We start from the raw sequence: 23848 nt of genomic DNA, 5'->3' as shown, positions 1-23848 counted from the left end.
TCAGTGGGTTTTAAAATGATGTTATCTGGAGACCTAGTAGTTCTTCTCATGGGAATGTAAACTAAATTAATTTTGGATTAATCTTTCTGAGATTTTTTTTGTAGTTTAATACAGTAAAGATCTACTAGTACATAAGCTCCATAAGAATAGAAAATTTATGTTTTCTCTTTGCTGCTATGCCCTCCAGTGTTTGACACATAGTTGGTGCTCAATAAAATATCACTGGATGAATGAATGAATGGATGGATGTGATTTTGGTATAGAGAAGACATAGCATATGTTGCTTACTCTGTAATATAATGTGTTGTCTTAACCTTCATCAGCATTTTATTTGAGAAAAATAATCTATTATGTTCCTGTGATAGTATGTGAAAAATATACTATTTGGCTCTAGGCAATAATAGTCTTGGATTTTTAAAGTTTTTTTGCTTATAAGTGTGAAGTATTTTTTGCAATCAATAATCAATCCATACTTGGGTATTACATGATGCCCATATTCTGAAGAACATTTTATATTTTTTATGGGAACAAACTAAGAAGCACATCAATCAAGGAAAAAGTAATAGTTCAATATTTAATGTAATAGATTTTTCTGTTGACTTCATTTTTTTCTTTCATAAATGTATCTTCATTTTTTATTTCCTGTTGGCAGAGGTTTCAATGATCTTAAGTTCCTCTTGTATTGAAGGTTTCCTCATTAATCAAACTGTAAACTAATAATTAAATATTATTTATGGTATAATTAGTATAATATGATTGAATCAGGTGGCTCAGTGGTAAAGAGTCCGCCTGCCAGTGCAGGAGACACAGGAGACCCATTTCATCCCTGGGTCAGGAAGACCCCCTGGAGGAGGGCACGGCAACCCACTCCAGTGTTCCTGCCTGGGAAATCCCACAGGCAGAGGAGCCTGGCGGTCTACAGTCCATAGGGTTGAAAAGAGTCGGACATGACTGAGCATGCACGAGCAATGAGCAGTATGATCTATTATAAATCAATGTATGAAGCTGTGTATGGATAGAATGATGTGTGCAGAAATAGTGAAATGCACACCCATGAGCATTTCATCCAGGGAAACAAATAGAACTTTACTCCGTCCAGAAGTCCCCTGTGAGCCCGATCACATCTCGCCTTCCTGTCGTACTGCCCTAATTGAGCATTATTCAAAATTTTGTATTAAAAATACTTCAGTTTTTCTTTGTAGTTTTTCATCACTTATGAATATACCAGTAAACAGTAGTTCAGTTTTGTCAATTCTGTGACTTGATATTCATTCTTAAAGTTATTATGATTTCCCTTCTATCCTATTGGGTTTCTTTCCTCTTTTTCAGAAATTTAATTCTCATCTCAAAGAAAAAACAAGTTTTGTAACTGTGTATGGTGACAGATGTTGACTTACTGTTGCAATCATTTCAGGATATATATAAATATCAAATAATTATTTTGTACACCTGAAACTAATATAATGTTATATGTTGGTTATACTTCAATGGGAGAAGGCAATGGCACCCCACTCCAGTACTCTTACCTGGAAAATGCCATGGACGGAGGAGCCTGGTGGGCTGCAGTCCATGGGGTCGCTAAGAGTCGGACACAACTGAGCGACTTCACTTTTCACTTTCATGCATTGGAGAAGGAAATGGCAACCCACTCCAGTGTTCTTGCCTGGAGAATTCCAGGGACGGGGGAGCCTGGTGGGCTGCCGTCTATGGGGTCGCACAGAGTCAGACACGACTGAAGCGACTTAGCAGCAGCAGCAGCATACCTCAATTAAAAAAAGAAAATTGATTTGTCAATTCCTTCTATTAATATATTGTAGATACTTACTAATCCTTTGTTGATCATGTATTACAAATATCTTCTCCCAGCTTGTCATGTATCATTTCATTTTCCTCATGGTATCTTTTCACAAACAGAAGTTTTTAGTTTTTACACAGACAGGTTTATCCATTTATTTTTCTTTATGGTACATGCATTTTCATATCTTGTTTAAAAATCCTTTCCCACCTCAAGGTTGGAAAAGCATTCTTGTATATTGTCTTCTAAAAGTGTTAACAGTCTTGCTCGTCTCCATTTAGGTCCTTAATCTACCTGGAATTATTTTGTGTATATATTGTAAAAGAGAGTCTGGATTTCATTTTTCCCAACAAATATACAATTATCTCAGCACCTTTGATTGAATAGCTTGTTTCTTCACCACTGACCTTTGATCACGATGGTATGATGGTGGTCAGGATGCTGGTATTAACACTCACTGAGGACTGACCATGTACCAAGCAATGCTCTAAGTGTGAGATAGCTTATACAAATCCTTTTACAAAGTCCTACAAACAGATCCTGCTATTATTCCCAGTTTTTAGACAAGAAACAAGCACAGAGACTTTAAGTAACTTGCTCCATGTGACATAGCTGGTCTATCAAAGAGCTAAAGTGAAAGTGTTAGTTACTCAGTCGGTGACCCCCATGAACTGTGTAGCCCACCAGGCTCCTCTGTCCATGGGATTCTCCAGGCAAGAATACTGGAGCGGGTTGCCATTCCCTTCTCCAGGGGATCTTCCCAACCCAAGGACTGAACCCTGGTCTCCTGCACTACAGGCAGATTCTTTACCATCTGAGTCCCCCAGGGAAGACCCAAAGAGCTGGAGTTCAAACCAATTCATTCTAGCCTCCGGTTCCTGCTGTTAGCTTCTCTGACTTTTCTATACGATTACCTGTTTTCTAGACAAAGTCTTTTTTGGCTTGGGCCTGTTCCTGGCATTCTCGTCTTTGCATTCTCCTATTTTTCTGTCCCTGGCCAATACCACACAGCATTAACTTAACAGTGAGTCTGTGCTGGGTGTGGCCGCTACCCCCACCTTGCTTTTCAAGAGTGTTTTGTCTGTTGACTGACTTTTGCAGCTCCTTTTAGTCTTTGAATTACATTCTCCAGAAACTTGGGATTTTAATTGAAACTGCATTAGATCTATAGATAATTTGGGAATGATTTGATATATTTACATTATAGAGCCTTGTATCTCTTCATTTCTTCTGGGTTTCTTTGATGTCTCAAGAAGGTTTTATTGTTTTCTCCCTGATGGTCTCACAGATTTTTTATTCAGTTCATTTCTATCCAGTTGCAATTTTTCATGCTATTGTGAATTATATTATTGCTAAAACTTCATGTTCGGCTTGTTGCTCTTGTATTGAAAAGCAGTTGCGTCCTATACATTGATTTTATATCCAGCAACTGTATTAAACTCTTAGTTCTTAAAAGTTATCACTGGATTCTCTTGTCTGTGCTACATAGTTAATCATATGCTCTGTTAATGACATATTTCTTCCTTCCCAATCCTTATATTTTTTTCCCTATCTTGTCTTATTGAGCAACTGATTTCCCCAAATTAGGTCTGACATCCATTATCCAAAACCTTTGGGACCAGATGTGTTTGGAATTCCAGATTTTTTAAAATTTAGAAAGGAACTGCAGTAAATGTATCATGTAATATAATAACAATCTGGTTCTACCATGGAAGATATGCTTTTTTATTATTTATTTGTATGTGTCAGGTCTTTGTCATGCAAGATCTTTCATTAGCTTTTGTAACATGCCTTCTTTAAACTTAAGTATTTTAAAAATATGTAGTATTTGGACCAGATGTTGTGAATAATAGTAGAAATAAAACTGTTTTATTCTGTATTTTTAAAACTGTTTCGTACAAATAAGAGCTCTCCTGGTCGCAAAACAAACTCTCAAAAATTCTCTAGTTGTGGCATGCAAAATCTTAAGTTTCCCGACCAGGGATTGAACCTGTGACCCCTAAGGTGGAAGGTGGATTCTTAACCACTGGACCACCAGGGAAGTCCCTGAACCGTCTTTACTTAACATTGGAAGTGAGTTAATTGCTACGCGTTTACTCTTTTTCATTGGTGTTAACTAAGTTTCAGGTGCCAGGACTTAAAAATTTTCCCCTATGGTATTTCTCTAATATTCTGCCCAATCCCACACACACACCTGGAAATAATTTATAGAGTTTAGAAATAAGTCAGAGTTTTAAAATCTGGCTTTTCCTTCTCATTAAAAGTTTAGTTTATATACTTTGCTCTTCGTTAGAGTTTGGACCGCCTTCAAAGTTCCTCCTGGTATTCAGAATGTGGTTTCCTCCTCTCTACCTCTCCCTCTTTTCTTCTGCCCTTGGGTTAGTCTTAAACCTGTGGAGGATGGTGTGGGACGTTTGAGAGGTACAGTGAGTTCTCTAGGACTTAGAGGACGGCTGGCCAGCTGGAGGAGGGGGAGGGGACTGGACTCTTGGACCTGCTGAGGGAGCCGGCCCAGGAAAGAAACCAGTTCATATTTAGACAGCCTTCTATGTCCAAGCTGATGCACAGAAACCTGGAAAGGAATGAGAAGATTCCATTCCAGGTCGAGGCCAGATGGCAAATGATCCCGAGCGTCTGTTTTAAAAACGTTCATCTTAACAAACTTGACTAAGCAATGAGAGCGTTCTGTCACGATGAGAGCGTTTTGTTTCTTATAAAGAGCAAGGTTTTGTTCTCTAATTTCCGTCTTCAATCAGCATTGATGCAGCCCGCTACAATTTCAAGCTAGACCCGGCTTTCTGAGCCTAGTTTTTATAGTTTCATCATCCTTCCTTCCTTCCTTCATTCTTTCATTGAATATAGTTGATTTACAATGTTGGGTTAGTTCCAGGTGTACAGAGCAGTGATTCGATTTTATATATATATATATTTTTTTTTTCAGATTCTTTTCAGTTATAGGTTATTACAAATAGTGAGTATAGTTCCCAGTGCCGTACAGTAGGCCCTTGTTTGTCTATTTTATATACAGTAGTGCTTAGTTGCTTTGTCGTGTCCAACTCTTTGCGACTCTGCGACACCCATGGACAGAGGTGCCTGGCGGGCTACAGTCCATGGGGATTCTCCAGGCAAGAATACTGGAGTGGGTTGCCATGCCCTCCAGGGGATCTTTCCAACCCAGGGATCGAACCCCAGGTCTCCCGCATTGCAGGTGGATTCTTTACCTTCTGAGCCACCAGGGAAGCCCTGTACAGTAGTGTGAATCTGTTAATCCCAAACTCCTAATTTACCCCACCCTGCCCATCACCCTTAATTCTTTTCTTCCTCTACTTAAATATTTGACAATGTCTGTCTGGAGGAGTACCATTAAGAATATCATTTACAGGCAGAAACTTAACACAAATTGTAAAGCAATTTTCCTCCAATTAAAAAAATATATATATTACCATGAAATATTATTTACCAAGTTAGTGTTTTTTTCTTTTTTTTAATGAAAAATAGTGAAAGCTCCTTGAAATGTTTTTTCCTTCAAAATCTTATTCTTTGCTGTCTCTTTCATGCAGCCTGTTTGGGGTGGTTACAGATGTCTGTTTTTGTTTGTTTGTTGCTTTTACTGTATCCAAAGGGACAGAGACAAGGGCAGAGAGTGATTAAGGTGTTCTAAGAACATTGAAATAGGCCAGAAGCTCACTGCAGCTTCTTAAAGCAGTATGTTCCAGAGCAATTTCCCCTCCGAGTCTCATCTGCTTGGCCTCCAGTACAGTCAGAATTTGGGTGCTTTTTCTACACATACGATTTGTTACCTTCTCTTTTCATTTCAGGATGCAGGGTAAAATCACATTACAGTTGGCTGAGGGCACCCCTCATTCATTGGCCTGAGTCCTCTGCTTTCTGGGGCCTTTAATTTGTTGTACATCCAGCCAGCACCAGCCTCCTTACTGCCCTTTGTACACAATGTAATTATTGTTAGAAAAATTCCAAGACACAACTTTTCATGTTCTGTGTGCCTTTCCACATTCTTTACGTCAATAACTTCGTCCATACGCTGTTGCCTCTTAAACTTCAGCTACAGTTTTTGTTTTTGACTTGAACATGTGTTTTCATCTCGTGTTTACGTCCTTACCTTTCATGTTTCCAGAGCAGTGGCTGGAAAGAACATGGAGTAATTCTTTAGTATTTTCATTTTCATAACAGAGTTCACAACAGTGACTCATTATAGGAAATATACCTAACTTTGTACCTGTTTTTTCTGACATGCTGTAGACGTCCTTGTTTGTTTTTAAACGTTTATTTATTTGGCTGCAGCGGGTCTTAGTTGTGGCACCTGGAATCTGCGATCCTTGTTGTGGCATGTGGGTTCTTTCAGTTGCAGCACCCAGAATTTTTAGTGGCGGCTTGCATTATACACCCTTATACCATGCAAACTCTTAGTTGCAGCACGTGGGATCCAGTTCCCTGACCAGAGATCGAACCCACGTCCCCTGCATTGGAAGCACAGAGTCTTAGCTACTGGACAACGAGGGAATCCCTAGACCTGCTTTTTAAGGAGATCTCAAGTTCAGGAACGGAGAAGGCATTGGCACCCCACTCCAGTACTCTTGCCTGGAAAATCCCATGGGTGGAGGAGCCTGGTGGGCTGCAGTCCATGGGGTCACAAAGAGTCAGACACGACTGAGCGACTTCACTTTCACTTTTCACTTTCATGCATTGGAGAAGGAAATGGCAACCCACTCCAGTGTTCTTGCCTGGAGAATCCCAGGGCCGGGTGGACTGCCGTCTTTGGGGTCGCACAGAGTCGAACATGACTGAAGCAACTTAGCACCAGCAGCAAGTTCAGGAAAACCTTTCGTTTTGCATGCATTCCCTTCCTAATTAAAATCTGTTGTACCAACTTGACTGTCCAGCCATGACCCTGTCACATCAGAGCCCCATTTTGTCAGTTATGTTACAGGCTCTTGCCTGAGTAGACATTCTCAACCCAAGGAGCCGCACCACCCCAATTCACTGGACCCATTTCAGAATCAGCAGATGTATATATGGTTTGACAGAATCTGCAAAAATCTGTATTGTCAAAACACAAGTCTATCTGGCTCCTTGAAAGAAACCCTCTAATGCTGTCTCTCACTTTTTATCTACTGTGGACAAACGCTGAAGTCACTTTGGGTAATGGTTTTTCATCACTTTCAAGGTTTGACAGCTTTTACGTTGAACCTATATTTTGGGGAATTTCTGCCTTTAATTTAATGTATGAGGACAAGTCTTCCTTTGTCCAAGGAAATGAATTGAAATCTTCGTTAAACATCCAAGAAATAGAGTCGCAGATGGTATTTTGGATGACACGTTTTTGTTTATAAAGTTCTATAATTTTTTGTTGTTGTTCTTTCTATAGATGCAACCACTTGAATATTCAGACTCAAGTGGATTTTTAAAAACTTTTTAAGTGAGGTTTTCTTACATTCAGTCTGGGTAAATCTATATCTTCTGACACTTTGTGTGTGTGTGTGTAGTAACTTTTTTAAAAAATTTATTTTAAACGGGAGGGTAATTGCTTTACAACATTGTGTTGGCTTCTGCCGCAGAACAACACGAATCAGCCATAAGTATACATTTGTCCCCTTCTCCCTGAACCTGCCTCCTGCTCCATTCTGCCACTCTAGGTTCTCACTGAGTTCCAGGTTGTGCTCCCTGTTATACAGTGACTTCCCATTGGCTGTTTTACACGTGGTACTCTGTACGTTCGATGGCTGCTCTCTCAGTTCGTCCCCACTCTCCTTCCCTTGCTGTGTGCTGTGACCCCTCTCGGTTCTGTGTGTCTGTGTCTCTATTCCTGTCCTGCATATAGGTTCATCAGTACCATTTTTCTAGATTCCATGTATATGCACTAATATATTTGCTTTTCTCTTTCTGACTTATACTTCACTCTATAAAACAGGCTCTAGGTTCATCTACCTCACTGGAACTGACTCAAATGTGTTCCTTTTTATGGCTGAATAATAGTCCATTGTATATATATACCACAACTTCATTATCCCTTCATCTGTTGGTGGACATCTAGATTGCTTTGACACTCGTAAAAATTTTTTTATTTTACATTGGAGTATAAGAGATTAACAGGGCTTCCCTGGTGACTCAGACGGTAAAGAATCTGCCTGCAGTGTAGGAGACCTGGGTTCGATCCCTGGGTCAGGAAGATCCCCTGGAGAAGGGAATGGCTACCCACTCCAGTATTCTGGCCTGGGAAATCCCATGGACATAGGGGCCTGGTGGGCTTCAGCCCACGGGGTCTCAAAGAGTTGGACATGACTGAGCAACTAGGCACTCATACAATAGTAGATTAACAATGTTGTGTTAGTTTCAGGGATACAGCAAAATTATTCAGTTACACATATACCTGTATCTATCTTTTTTCAAATCTCTTCTAACACTTCCCTCAAAGAGAAGAGGACGCCAACACTGGTAATATCATCCCAAGGGATTCTGTTGAAATAGAGCATTTGGGGCACTTCCCTGGCTGTCCAGTGGTTAGGACGCCTAGTTTCCACCATAGGGGGCACATGTTTGATCCCAGGTTGGGGAACTAAGATCGCGTGTGCCATGTGGCACGACCAAAAGAGAAAAAGAAACAGAGCCGTTTGGGATCAGGTGCTTCTCAAGGTGCCCAAGTCCTTAGGAAAGTGGGTTTCTTACAGAATTAGAGCACCCTAAAACAGTATTTTGATACCACATGGAAGTGCCCCAGTGACAGGAGGGGATAATTCCCTACGGATTTCCGCATTTCCGTGTGGAGGAGGGCTGCCTTTGGATACCCTTTCTCCAGTCTGAGCCATTTATACAGAGGCGACTTTGGCAACTTAGTTTCTTATTAGATTGGCTTTTTCCAGGGATTTTGAATGTGTCTGTTTAATATCCTTTTTGATTAGAGGAAGTATCGTGTTAAAAATTGACCTGTACTTTGGAGACAGCTTCACTGTGGCCGATATGGGTCTCTTCATCTTAAATAGCTTTTGTGCTCATAGTTCCTGTGTTAGTTCTTTGGCATAATTTGAAAAAAAAAAAAAAAAATCCGATTTCAGAAGTCTTCTTGAGTAAGCAAGAATAGTCATTATATCTGACCTAGAGAAACCAGTCTTCACCCTGACTGATGGGTTTATATTGTAGGTCTATGGGAAGGCAAATTTTGTTTGTATTAAACTTTATGATTTGGGGACTTGACTGCAAGGAGATCCAACCAGTGCATTCTGAAGGAAATCAGCCCTGGGATTTCTTTGGAGGGAATGATGCTGAAGCTGAAACTCCAGTACTTTGGCCACCTCATGTGAAGAGCTGACTCATTGGAAAAGACTCTGATGCTGGGAGGGACTGGGGAGACGGGGAGGAGAAGGGGACGACAGAGGATGAGATGGCTGGATGGCATCACTGACTCGATGGACGTGAGTCTGAGTGAACTCCAGGAGCTGGTGATGGACAGGGAGGCCTGGTGTGCTGCGATTCATGGGGTCGTGAAGAGTCAGACACGACTGAGCAACTGAACTGAACTGATGGTGGTCCAGTGGTTAAGACTCCATGCTCCCAGTGCTAATCCCTCGTCAGGGAACTAAGGTCATGCATACCACATGGTGGAGCCAAAAAAAAAAAAAAATAGAAACCCAAAATACAAAAAAATAAATAAACTTCATGATTTTTTAGAACCTCTGATGATGATAACTTCATGACCTAAACCAATGGCAGAGGTCATGCTTATTTCATTGTTCAATCTTCAATGTATAAAGGAGCTTGATCACAGTCTAGGACATAAAACCAGACCTGAAAAAATAATTGTAAAATACTGATTAATACAATTGCACTTTCCTCATTTGTCTTTTCGGCTTACTCGGCCCCTTGTAGCTGAAAGCTCCTGCCAGGAGCCTTTGGTTCGTTAGAATTCAAGGAGCAATGAGGATTCAAGAGAAGGCTTGGTAAGGGGGAGGGGGAAGGAGATTCTGAAAAGGTACCTGTCAGGTTGTAATCAGTTACTTGGACACATCCGTTTGCAGTTCTCGTGGCAAATTTGGAGTTATGTGTTGAGTGTATATGTAGTATACACTTCTAAATTAAACATTTTCCATTAGGTCCTACATTATCCGACTCTCTTCGTCTTTGGCGATATGAAGCTTTCAAGTAGAAATTTTAGAGTATGTGTCATATGATAGTGAGTGTCTGAACCTCTGGAGGTTCTAGAAACCCTCTCATGGAGTCCACGAGGTCAAAACTATTTTCATAATGATACTAAGACATTGTCTTTTTCCCCTTGTGGGCAATTGCGCTGGCAGTACAAAAGCAGCGGTGGGCAAGAGGACTGGGGCCCAGCGGGAGTCAGGGTGCCGGCTCCAAAGTGTGGCAGTGGTTATGCTATTCTCATCAGTACCTGTTTTAAAAAAAATTTTTTTAAAGTTTTATTTTTAAATGTCTTTGATGAAACAGTGAAGATGAATGATTTTATTAAATCTCAATGTTTGAATATACATCATTCATCTTTTTCATAGTGTGGCAAGGTAGGAACCAGAATACTTAAACCAGATATTAAAGTATTAAGTAATTAAACCAGTATAGTAAAGTATTAAGAATACTTAATCCAGAATACTTAAGTGATTGTACTTTGAGCTGGACTAGCTGGTTTTATCAGGGGCCTTCCCGGGTAGCTCAGCTGAAAAAGAATCTGCCTGCAATGCAGGAGACGCTGGTTCGATTCTTTGGTCGGGAAATTTCCCTGGAGAAGAAATAGGCTACCCACTCCAGTATTCTTGGACTTCCCTGGTGGCTCAGACAGTAAAGAATCTGCCCTGCAATGAGGGAAACCATGGAAGACCAAATGCAGGAGGGCATGCCAACCCACTCCAGTGCATACTTGCCTGGAGAATCCGCATGGACAGAGGAGCTTGGAGGGCTACAGTCCGTGGGGTTGCAAAGAGTCGGACACGACTTGAGTGACTGAGCACAGCTCAGCTGCTTCAGTCATGTTGCTGCTGCTGCTCTTTAGTTCCTACGTCGTGTCCCACTCTTTGCAACCCCATGGACTGTAGCCCGCCAAGCTCCTCTATCCATGGGATTTCCCACGCAAGAATACCAGAGCAGGTTGCTATTTCCTTTTCCAGGGGCTCTTCCCAACCCAGGAAATGAATCTGAGTCTCCTGCATTGACAGGTGGATGCTTTCCCACTGATCCACCAGGGAAGCCCACTTTTATCATAGGATATCGTTTTTACTTCAAAGAACAATCAACAGATGAACTCTTGGGCATTTGGCAGACATTTTCTCTAAAGTGAATGAATCAAGCCTGTCTCCTCAAGGAAACAACTGACAGTATTTGTAGCCAATGATAAAATCCCAGCTTTTAAGTGGAAATTAAAGTTTTGGAAAATGTGTCCTTGCCACTGTGACCTTGACTGTTACCACATATTTAAAGACTCATCGGATAAGATCAGTAATGATATAGATATGTGTTTCTAAAATAGTTTATATTGAAACGTGTCGACACTTGGAAGATCTGCATAATAAGTGAAATAACATTTTCCAAATGACCAGAGCATAATGCAGTCATGCCCAGGTAAAAGATCCATTCACAGTGCAAGACAGACTAGTGCATTTTATTGTAACTGGTATGAAAAATTCATTGCCATGGTTTCAAGTTTCACATTCCAGCTAACCTTTAAGAAACTACTATTTGTTGAGTTTGGGTATGGTATCCACAATTATCTAGAAAGGACATTGAAATACGCCTCTATTTTCTAACTGTTGCATATCTGGGTTAAGTTGTATTTTTTTATATACTTCCACCAAAATAAGGACCCACAACAGACTGAATGTGAAAGAAGATGAGAGTCCAGTTGTCTTCTATTAAACCAGACATTAAAGAGATTTGTAGACATGTAAAACAGTACCATACTTCTAATTTTTGTGGGAGGAGAGGGTGTTTTTTGAAGTAAAGTTCCTAAAAATAATATATATATATATATGCTAGGTAAATTAATATACAACAACTTTATTGTTGTCTTTTAAAATGAATTGATATTTTTTAAGTCTTTCAACTTTTAATTTCTGATAGAGTAAATATTGATAGCTATAAAGCAGATAAGCAGGAACTTGCCTGGTGGTCCAGTGGGTAAGACTCCTCGCTCCTGATGCAAGGAGTCTGGGTTTGATCCGCGGTCAGGGAACTAGATTTCACGTGCTGCAGCGAAAAGGTCCTGTGTGCTGCTGCTGAGACCCAGCACAGCCTCTGTGTGTGTGTATACAGATAAACACACACACATGTGTATGTAATAAAATAAGATGAGCCAAGGCTCTTTGGGGTCTTTAATGAATTTTAAGAGGGGAAAGGAGTCTTCAAAACGGCTGCGATGTGACATCAAACAGCAAAGGATACATTTTCTCTCTCTCTTTCTCTCCCTGCCGCCCTTTAAATCAAGTATAATTCACAGAAAATGGAAAGGACTCATTTTTGATCATGGTACCATCTGCCAAGTGGTAAAGGCTATTTTGAAAAACACCACGTACAATATTTGTTCACAAAAGAGTCTTTTTAAGATCTGGAGGGTTTGGGTTTTTTTTTTTCCCCCATTAAGTTTTCCACATTTTCATCAAGAATGTAAGCGGGTTGATTGGTTTTTCATCTGTTTTGAATTTCTTGTAGCTGCTGTCAGAAAGTCCATGTGGCAGCAACAGCAGAGTCTTGCATCACTGAGGTGCTGCAATACAGCAGAAAAAGAACTATGCTATATTCATGAGCAAGTGCTAGTTGGTTACTGAGTCAGGTTTTTTTTATTATAATTATTATTAAGATCTTCTCTCCCATTTGGACACTTAGTTTAGTAAGTGCTTTATTATAGCTTGCAGAATGGTCTTGAATAGAGATAACTTTATTGAAAACATATTGTTGGTTTGAGGCCAGTCATTTTTAAGGTAGGCTCAATTCAAGTGTAAATTTTTTTTTTAAGTTTTTTGATCTCAAAAGCTATTGCTTTATATTGTACATATTAGTGCTAAAAAGAATTGCAAAATAATATAGTAAGGAAAAGTAGGAAGTTTGGTTGTTAGCAGGACAAGGGTGAAATCTAAGAGCAGATGATCTTAGTAAGTTTTCGAGGAAACATCTATACCTTTAAAAATAGTAAGGCTGGGGACTTCCCTGATGGTCCAGTGGTTGACTCCATGCTTCCAACGCAGGGGGCGTGGGTTTGATCCCTGGTCAGGGAACTAAGATCCCACATGCCCTGTAGTATGGGTGAAAAAAAAAAAAGTAAGGCTCTGGTGGTAGAAATTATACAGAGAGAGGGGTCTCAAATGGATGGAGGGGTATGAAAAAGAGTTAAATAAATAAATAAATGTAAAACTGTATTAACAACGGTTTACTGATTAGCAGAAAGCTTTAAAGTAGCCTTGCTCTGGGAACTCCCTGGTGGTCCAGTGGTTAAGAATCCAGATTCCAATGCAGGGGACACAGATTTGATCCCTAGTTGGGTATTAAAATCCCACATGCTGTGAGGTAACTAAGTCCACAAGCCCTGCAACTAGAGAAGCCCTGTTGCACCTCGACAAAGACCCAGAGCAGCTAAAATAAAGAATAAAATAAAACAGTTAATTAAAAATAAAAAGAAGCCTTGCTCTGAATAACTAGGAACCATTGCAATCATTACTCGAACTGTTTGTATATTTGTTCTCTCCAGTACTTTAAAGAGATCTACAGTCTTGTTTACACTTTAAATTTGCCTGACCATCCTTGTCCTTAGAGGTAACATAAGGAACCTTCTTGAGCAGTGAAGTCTCAGTTTGTGAAATCTATTCTCGGGGACCAGGAATCAATGAAAGTCTTTAATATTGGTCCTTGATTTTTGGTGGCTCAGCTGATAAAGAATCCTCCTGAATGAGAGAGACCTGGGTTTGATCCCTGGGTTGGGAAGATCCCCTGGAGAAGGAAAGGCTACCCACTCCAGTATTCTGGCCTGGAGAATTCCACGGACCGTACGGTCCATGGGGTCTCAAAGAGTCGGACACGACTGAGTGACTTTCACTTTCACTTTCTTTCACTCAATTTTTTTGTGGTAACAGTAAACATTATTAGGTATCGAGATAAACATTTTACAGTGCTAATTTTCAATTAGAAAACATTCTAGTAAAAGAAAATCTGAATTTCCTTTTTTTTTTAATGAATTCTTTTCAGTTGTGCTGGGTCTTCACTGCTCTGCATGGGCTTCATCTAGCTGGGGAGAGTGGGGGCCACTCTGTTTTTGCACACCAGCTTCTCCTTGCGGTGACTTCTCTTGTTGCAGAGCACAGGTCTAGGTGCGTGGGCTTCAGTGGTTGCAGCTCACGGGCTCTAGGACACAGGCTCAGTGGTTGTGGAGTTGGCTTAGTTGCCCTGCTGGCATATGGCATCTTCCCAGACCAGGGCTCGAACCCATGTCCCCTGTATTGGCAGGTGGATTCTTATTCACTGTACCCCACCAGGGACGTCCAAGAAAACCTGAATTTCTTACGTTGAGGTTTCTCCAACTGTTCTGTGGGGCCGAGTTCTGCTTCATGGAGAAGACAGGCAGAGGGGCGGCAGTTTGGGGTGAAGTGATATGTTGAGTTAGGGTTCCATGAAGCAGAACCAAGCAGCCACCCTAGGATTCTCCCTTGCACATCCCTTCCAACTCTCCGTCTAATCTGTCATGAAGGCTAGGTGAGTTTGAGCTCAGTGGTGCAAGCCCATGGACTGTAGCCCACCAGGCTCCTCGGTCCATGGAATTCTCTAGGCAAGAATACTGGAGTGGGTTGCGATTCCCTTCTCCAGGGGACCTTCCCAACCCAGGGATTGAACCCAGGTCTTCTGCATTGCAGGCAGATTCTTTACCATGTGAACCACCAGGGAAGCCCTTCTAATTGAAGTACAGTTGATTTAGTGTTGTGCCAATCTCTGCGGTATAGCAAAGTGTCTGAGTTATACACATATGTATATTCTTTTCTTATAATCTTTTCAATGCATTTTTAAACATTCTTTTCCATTATGATTTATCCCAGCATTCTGAATATAGTTCCTTGGGCTGTACATTAGGTCCTCGTTCATGCATTCTAAATGTAATCGTTTGCATGCTTGCTGATTCTTTGTTCATGACCTGTAGACTCCTTCCCTCTGCTCCTGGTTTTTTGCCTTTGGATTACTGAACAGTCCCCTGACTTCCAGCTCCTGGTGATGCTAAATGTATCTGTCAGTGCCTCTCCATTTGTAAGCCGTTCAGTGGCTCACTGGTGCCCACCAGAGAGTCTGAGCACCTTAACTTGGCATTCAAGGCCCTGGGTGATTCAGCCAGGCCCCTCTGGTTCCATCAGCCGCTGCCACTCATTCCCTTGCATCCTACCCCCACCCTGGGCTCTAGCGAGACCAGTCCACCTGATTCCTCTCCCTGCCTTTGCATTAGCTGTGGCTGGAGTACCTACCTGTTCTCACTCTTCCAGACTGCCGTTCTCAAGGCACTTGGCACACTGGGGCTATATTTTTATTCTTGGTTCCCCAGCCCCAGTCACCATTCCTGCCCCACACGGTAAGCTTGATGCATGGGTGAATGTTGAATAGAGTCCATGTGAGTCATTTTATTTGTTTGAACTCTTATTTTGTAACTCTTCTCTCTCCCATTTCTTTGCCCCAAATTTCAGCGAGCTTATGTTGAAAGTTAACTCGCAAATGACCCTTAAGGGGCAAGAGTGTGGCTGAGTTAACTCGAGAGTGTGTTTCATGTCTCAGTTTTTGGTATCTGCAGAAGACACTCTGCTTTGCGCCAATACATTAAATATATCCAAACACCACGTTTCTAAACAGGAATAGGGAACGTGAACGGATGGGTCAGAGTTCAATATCTCAGGCAGTTTTCAAACCAAATTTGGTAATGTTGATTTAAAATTGCTCAACGAAAAAGCACCCAAGTACAATCATGGAAAATGTTAGAACTGCTTTCTACGTACTGATATATTGTTGAGAGAACTGTGCACTGAAGTTATGTTAATCACAGAGAAAGATTACAAGCTCTGCCTTTGTTTTTTTTTATTAACAGGATCAATTTGACAACTTAGAAAAACACACACAGGGGGGAATTGATATTCTTGAGAAATACATCAAATTTGTAAAGGAGAGGACAGAGATTGAACTCAGCTATGCAAAGCAACTCAGGTAAGTTGATATTGAGAAAGGTTGTTTGTTAACTGTAGAATGAATGTAAGGGTCATTTATATCCTCATTTTATACCGTAAATGTGTAAGCCTTTAAATATTGATTTTCCCCTTTCAGGAAAGCTTATATTTCAGTAAAAGCAATTTTTTTTCATATAGAAAATTATTTTTCAGAGCACAGTAAACAGAAAAACCAAATTATTGCTTTTATACTCTTGCTTAAAAGGTTAGCAGCTGAATTTTGGAGCAGCTTTTTTTTTTTTCCCCCAGAAAACTTTATTTGAAGCATAAAAACAGAGAAGTACACATATAATAAGTGTATGACTCCAGAAATTTTCAAAGTGAATACAATTATGTGATCGGCACCCAAGTCAAGAAACAGAAAATTACCAGCCTCAGTCCCCACTCCCCCAGTCCCTTCTGGTTCATGCCCCTCCCTGCCCCCGTGGTTGACCACTCTGCTGATCTCTGACCGCATGGATTGGTCTGGCCTGTTTTTGAAGCTTTGGTGAATGTTATCATTTATTATGCACTGTTTGTATGTGGTCTCCTTTGTTCCTCATTACGTCTATGAGATTCATTCATGTTACATGTTGTGGTGCTTTTTATTTTGGTTGATGAGTGTGCCAAAGCTTGTCCAGTCTGCTGTCACTAGGCTATTGCTTGTTTCCAACTGGGGGCTGTAAAGTACATGTCCAGGAGTGGAATTCCTGGGTCTTAGGCTTTGTGTATGTTTAGATTTAGCAGATGGAGTCAGTTTTCCAGAGAGCTCGTCTGATTCATGTTCCCTCCAGCAGCAGCTGAGAGGTCCTCAGGCAGCCCTTCTTACAACTCCAAGGACAAAATTATCCAAGAAGTTTGTATTCTTACATAAAATATTTAAAAGTTGCTGGCAGAACTAAGCTTGAAGTGGCAAGATCTTTAATGATTTCTTGTTTGGTTGGTTTGTGCAGATTGTGAGTATCTAGATGACTTTCGATTTAGAAACATTTCATTTTAATCCAAAGACCATCTGGACAAGGTGAATGTCATGTATCTTTGAAAGAATCATCTTAGCTCTTGTTGTCATTTAATAAGCATCTAAGTGGTACGTATGGTGCACTTCATGGATGATAAGTTTTGTTTCCATTGAGCAAATAAAATACAATATATATTGCTCAATGAAATAATTTTTATAAAGAATTTTTTGTAAATTTACTATTTATTTGCTTAATAGTACAGCTGGGAAAGACTGCAGACAACAGGAGACAGGGGCGGCAGAAGATGAGATGGTTAGATAGCATCACCAGCTCAATGGACATGAATTTGAGCAAACTGTGGGAGGTAGTGGAGGACAGAGGAGCCTGGTGTGTTGCAGTCCATGGGGTCACGGAGTTGGACATGACATAGCGACTGAGCAGCAGCAACAACAAATTTCTTTAGTAATAAATATATTATTTAATAATAATTTGATAATTTATTTACTATGAATTAAATTGTCTTTAATTTTGCTGAATAAAATTTAAGTAAAATTAAATTTACTCAATAAGAATTTCATAAATAAACTTATTTTTATAAATGAATTCTATTGCAGATGATCTTCTGATGCTTTATATGTGCATCAGCCTCATTAGCAGTTGAAAGCTTCATAACTGACAGTGTGAGTGGCCAGCGAGCTGCTCCGTGTTGATTATTTAAACATTGCACCGTCATAAAATGTTGTCTTTCCTGTGGAGATGGGTTGCACAACAGCTTTAGCCAAAGTGTGCTGCGCTGTGCTTGGTCTCCCCTAAAGGATTTCCCTGCCTCCGTTGACTTTCTCTCTTGGTGACGTCTCCTCTTTCCTGGAGCCTCCGCCACTGCCTTGATTTGCTTGGGAGGTTTGTTATCCAATGTCGCAAAGTCTGTCCTCGGCAAGCTTCTCCGTCGGTTCTGTGTCAGGACAGAAAGGCGCTGCTTTTGCTGCCCTCTGGGCAGCACCTGTCTCCCGGCCCTTTCTCATCACTCTGTGAGCGAGGATTTAGGTAACAAAACTGGAGGCTATAGGAAAAGACTCCCAATTCCAGCAGTAGGTTTGGGGTAACATTTAATAGCTCTCCATTGACCATTTCCCCCTGTTTCGGATCTAGAATAGCAGTGTTACTGCTGTGGCCTTTCTCTCTTGCGAAGTCCTTTTCCTGAGATGTAAATGTTAACATTTGTTTCACTCCATCCCCGCAAAGTATCTAAATTTGTGCTTATGGGTGTGTCCGACTCTTTTCGACCCTATGGACTGTAGCCCACCAGGCTCTGTCCATGGGGAATCTCCAGGCAAGAATACTGGAGTGGGTTGCCATGCCCTCCTCCAGGGGATCTTCCCAACCCAGGGATCGAACCCCAGGTCTCCTACACTGTAGATGGATTCTTTACCCTCTGAGCCACCAGGAAAGTCCTATGCTTATGGGAGAAGTTGACAAAAACAGATAATGAGTAATTGAACCTTGCCTTCAAGACAATTACTAATCCTCTGAAAGTGTCTTCTAATCTTTAAGACTGAGATCTGGGCAGGGCCCTTGGTGCTGAGGAGTAATCAGACTGTCTTTTGTTGATCTGCTTTTCCATTTGCCTGAGTTCTTCATGGCTTCTCTTGCCACACACCCCAACATCTCCTTCCTACTATCTTCACTGCTTGCTTCCCGCTTCCCTGAGAAGATCGAAGCAGTCCAAGGAAAACATCCTTAGAGTTTCACACTCTGTAACCCACCTGTCCGAATCTGTTCCCATACCTGATGTTCCTGTCTGAATCCCAGCCCACCTCTTACACCCTGGCCCTTCCCAGAACTCTATTCCACTAGTTTTTCCTCCATCTCCGTGTAATCAGTGCTTCACTTTCTATTAGATGATCCCCATCTGCACAAAAACGCACCGTCTCCCATCGTTGAAAATCCACAAAGAAAACAAAACTTTTGAGCTCACCCCTCCTCTCCTTATTAAGCTCACCTGCGTGAACTGCTCCTAGGGGTGCCCGTGACCTTCATCCTGCCCCAGCCGGTTGCCTGTCCTCAGTCCTCACCATCCTTGACCCCTCAGCAGCTTTGATGGGGTGGATGCTGCCTCCTCACTCCTCGAAACACTTCCCTCACTTGGCATCTGAAACCCCCATCTCTAGGCTTCCTTCCTATCTCACTGAAAGCTCTTTGGAAGGCTCTGCTCAGACTCCCTAGAGGTTCCTCGTCTCCTCCCGCCCCTTCACCCCAATCTGCCCCAGTGCCCAACTCCCAGTCATCTTTTCTTCTCAGTCTATGCTCTCCTGGTGATCTTGTCTGTCTCCTGGCTTTCAGGATAGTCTCTATGGCAACAGACATGTGTCTCCAAGCTGGACCTCTGTCCTGAACTCCAGAAGCAGGTTGCTCAGAATCTCTGTTTGGATGTCTAGAAAACATCTCACATGTAATGTATCTGAAAAGGCATCTCTCCGCTCAATATCTGCATTTCTGCAGCCTAGTTCTCCCTCTCCCCACTGCCCCCCCCACTCAAGTTTCCCTCAGAGTAAATCCTAAATCCTTACGGTGATGTCCTACAAAGCTGACACAAACGGTCTCCCTCCCTCTCTGACATCGTCTCTCCCTTCGTATCTCTGCTCTAACCATCCCCGCCTCCTTGTTCAATCTTGTACGTGCCAGGCCTGCTCTCGCCGCAGGGATGCTGCGTGGCCGTTCATATGGATCACATAGAGGTTTATCTCCCGGGATCCATGTGGCCAACTGCCTCACCTCCTTCAAGCCTTTGCTCTAATGTCGCCTGCACAGTGAGGGCCTCCCTGCCTCCTTGCTGCACTTTCTGGTTTTTCCAAAGTGCTGATAACTTTCTAATATTGTATAATTTTCTTATATACTGTTCATCATTGCCTTCCACTTCTGCTAAAATATAAACCTCTCAAGGGCAGGGCTCCTTGAGTTGTGTTGACTGATGAATCCCCATAGTACGGAACAGTGCCTGGCACATACTAGGGACTTAGTAAATAGTTGAGGAAAGAGTGAATCAACGGGAACACGTCTGCAATATTTGGTCAACACTGTTTCAAGGAGAATTGCGTGTTGTCACAGGCCTATAAGAGCTGATGAGGCTTTAGCAACAAACAGAACAACTAACAATATGTCAGCAGGGATAGGGGAGGGGATTCTAGTGAAAGAGACACCGGAAGTGCCAGAGCCTGAGGGATTCATCTTCTCACTATGGAAAACAGACCGCATGCAAATGAACAAGGCCGTAAATCTCTTAAAGATAGCATTTTATCACCTTGAATAAGTAAAACCAGTAATGCATTAAAGCTTGATGTGGGGCAAGGGTTACTTAGTCACACCGGCCAGGGAAAATCCATAGCTTGAGGACTGACAGACAGCAAGCAAAGGTCTGAGAGTGGTTCTTCCAGGCCAAGGAGTCAGCAAGTGCAGAGCTCCTAAAGTGGCGACAAGTTCGAGGAATGAAAAGTTCCAGCCAGTGTGACTGGAGCATATTCAACAAAGACTTGCTTGAAATATCAGTATGATGTTGAAAAACATCACTTTTTTGGGGAGATATCTGTCGTTAAATCTTTTCTGCATTAGAAGAAAAAATACGCTAACTTATTTTAGATGTAGAAGATGATAATTAAGGCTTTGGTTTCTGTAGGTCAGTGGTTAACAAACTATTGGCCACCTCTGTGGCCCAATCCATCACTGCCTGGTTTTATAAATAAAGTTTTATTGGAACACAGGCACATCCATTCATTTATGTATTGTCTGTGGCTGCTTTTGCAAAAAAAAAAAAAAGGCAGTGGAAGAGTGCAACAGAGACCACATGACCATGACCTGCTTGCAAGTCTGAAATATTTAGTGTCTGGTCCTTGCTAAGCTTGCTTATGTATGTGTTCAGATCAGATCAGTCGCTCAGTCGTGTCCGACTCTTTGCGACCCCATGAATCGCAGCACGCCAGGCTTCCCTGTCCATCACCAACTCCCGGAGTTCACCTAGACTCACGTCCATCGAGTCAGTGATGCCATCCAGCCATCTTATCCTCTGGTCCCCTTCTCAAATATAAATATAAATGTATATATATATGCTTATAGAAGTTTGCTGACACCTACTATAGTTACACTCCATTCAAGGCATGTGTGCATGAGTGCTCTGTCGCTTCAGATATGCCTGACTCTTTGCAACCCTATGTACTATAGCCCACCAGGCTCCTTTGTCCATGGGATTCTCCAGGCAAGAATACTGGAGTGGGTTGCCATGCCCTCCTCCAGGGGATCTTCCTGACCCAGGGATCGAACCCATGTTTCCTGTATTGTAAGCAGATTTTTCACTGCTGAGCCACCGGGGAATCCCTTCCATTCAAGGCAGGGTTAAATTCTTCATATAATCTTAAAATATGTTATATGACCTATATAAGAGAACCAAATATTGATTGCCCCTTAGCACTGTTTCTTAAAAAAAAAACAAAAACACCGACTTATTTGTTATGACCAGGTAATGAACTCATATGATTGAAACTTTTAATCCTTGCTTCCCTGAAGTTCAGGGTGGCCTTGCCTTTCTGCATCCTGCAGATTATTCTAGGAGTTCATGTTTATCTTTTATAGCTATACAGTCTTGTACTGGATTGGTGGATACGTTGATTGTTTCCAGCTGTTTACAACTCTGAACAAAGTTGCGATGGATAACTTTGAATGGAACACTTGGGCAAACATGTCTAGAGAATAAGTTACTAAAAGTAGCACTTTGGTTCTGGTAAAATTTGCTAAGTGGCCCTTCTTGGAAACTGTAACATTATCACCATCCAAGAGTGCATGGCACTGCTTCCCGCCTTGACCCTCAGTACTTCTTGTTACCTGTCTTTTTCAAATCTTTGCTAATTTGATAAGTAAAAATTGCTAGATCTGACCAGTAATTTATGTTTTTCTTAGTAAGAATGAGGTTGAATATGTTTTTATGCATTGGAGTCATTTGTACTTTCTTCTTGAGCCATTCTTATCCTGGTCAATTTGTTTTTGTTTTTTTTTTATTGGAGCCCATTGTAAATAAAAGGAAACTGTCAAAGTCATTTTATAAAATATACTGCACATTGTATATACAAGGTATTGAATGTAAATTTACTTGAACAGTTAGCAAGATATTAAAGTGAAACTTGAAGGATTTACTGAGCTTGAAATATTAAATTCTTATAAGATTTAGCAAAAAAAAAAAAAAGGTTGTCATTGCTGTTTGGTGGGGTTTTTATGTGTGTTTTTGTTGTTGTTTGTTTTGTTTTTAGCTCATGTTGTAATTTTAAACAGTCTCAGTTGACTCACTGCTAGGAAAGATAAAGAAGAGAGTATTTACCTCTTTTACTTCCTCTCCTAGTTGAGTTATATAACTTGGTTTATAAAATGAGTCTCACAGTTAGTTTGTCTTAATTACAGATATATGTTCATCAGCATTTCTTCTACCACAGCCTCTGCACTTGTTTGTTGGCATCAAGGAAAATAGGGATATTTTACCCCTGATGGGAACTTTTGGCATGCTCCTCGAGTTCCTTCTTGTTTGAGAATACCACTCTACAGTCGTCCCCCAGTGTCTGCGAACATCGGTTCCAGGAACCACCTCCTCAGATACAGAGATTTGAAGATGCTCAAGTTGCTTTATATAACAAGGCATAGTATTTGTGTATAACCCTCACACATCCTTCCAAATATTTTAATCATCTCTAGATTCCTTATAATACCTCATACAATGTAACTACTGTGTCAACTGTTAACAGCATGAGGCAAATTCAAATTTTGCTTTGGGGAACTTGCTGGAATTCCCCCCTCCGCTCCAATATTTTTCATCTGCAGTTCATTGACTCCATGGATGTGGACCCCAAAGATATGGAGGGTAGACTGCACCTAACAACAATTTGACTTAAATTATTCTGTGGTCATTCTTTCTCTCCAAACCTTGTTGTTGCTACATTGTCTTCTGGTGTAAAAGTCTAGGGGCAGCCCAATATTTATTCTAACCTTTTTGTGCCACTTAGCAGTTTGGTAACTTTTCCAAGCAATGCTTTGTGGTTGATCCCTCTTTATCAATTTTCCTTACAGCACTTTTCAATTGCAAAGTCAGTTGTTTATTTCATGCCCTCATATATTTTCTTCCAGATTGGGTTTTTCTCTGTCATTTTCTTCCTCCCTTGTCTTCTGTATTACATTGCATCTTTTCACCTTGCTTGTATTTAATGCAGGCAGTTTGGTGAAGTGCTTAAAAGGAACAGACTCTAAAGCAGCGGGCCCCAACCTTTCTGGCACACCGGTTTCACGGAAGGCAGTTTTTCCACGGACTGGGGTGCGGGAGGGACGGCCTCGGGTGTTCAAGTGTGTTGTATCTGTTGTTCACTGTGTTTCTAGTATCATTACGTCAGCTCCACCTTGGATCATCAGGCATCAGATCCCGGAGGTGGGGGACCCCGCTCTAGAGTCTTAGTGTCCGGAATGTTCTTCCACTTAACAGTAATGATGATTGGGGGCAAATTACTCTATGTGCTTTGTCTTTTTTCATCTGTAATATGTGAGTAATAAGGATGATGATCTTTCCTGCCTTACGAGGTTGTTGAGGGGTCTTAATGAGATACAGCATGGAAGTATCTTAGGTTGATGTCGAAGCATGTTTTTGGTATTAACAAGCGTCACCAGTGCTCCTGTTTGATCTGATAGAATGTGAACGATCGTTGCTGTGCTTCTGGCGCCATTAGTCTTGCCTTGTCTCCATTACAGGGTAAGGGTAGGGGAAAGTGTTACCAGATCAGGTTCGTTGGCCAACACACGGTAAGCCAAACACTGAGACACCGAGGTTTGCAGCAGAGAAAGGGTTCATTCACAAGGCTGCCAAGGGAGGAGGCAGGAGAACAAGTCCCAGATCAGCC

At 41.4% G+C, this 23848-nt stretch overlaps 1 protein-coding gene across 14 annotated transcripts in view; it reads left to right on the top strand.

The window, feature by feature from the left end:
* Window positions 1-23848, top strand: part of FNBP1 (formin binding protein 1) — a 135715-nt gene that overhangs the window by 31288 nt on the left and 80579 nt on the right. For 13 of the 14 annotated variants that reach the window (XM_044926443.2, XM_025261841.3, XM_025261846.3 and 10 more), the window contains exon 2: window positions 15858-15973. The exons of the other annotated variant lie outside the window; for it this stretch is intronic. In XM_044926443.2, the coding sequence (XP_044782378.1) occupies window positions 15858-15973 (116 nt within the window). The remainder of the gene's footprint in view (window positions 1-15857; window positions 15974-23848) is intronic. 14 annotated transcript variants of the gene reach the window in all.

Source organism: Bubalus bubalis, chromosome 12 (genome assembly GCF_019923935.1).
Source record: "Bubalus bubalis isolate 160015118507 breed Murrah chromosome 12, NDDB_SH_1, whole genome shotgun sequence".
NCBI lineage: Eukaryota > Metazoa > Chordata > Mammalia > Artiodactyla > Bovidae > Bubalus > Bubalus bubalis.
This window is presented reverse-complemented; position numbering and strand designations above follow the sequence as displayed.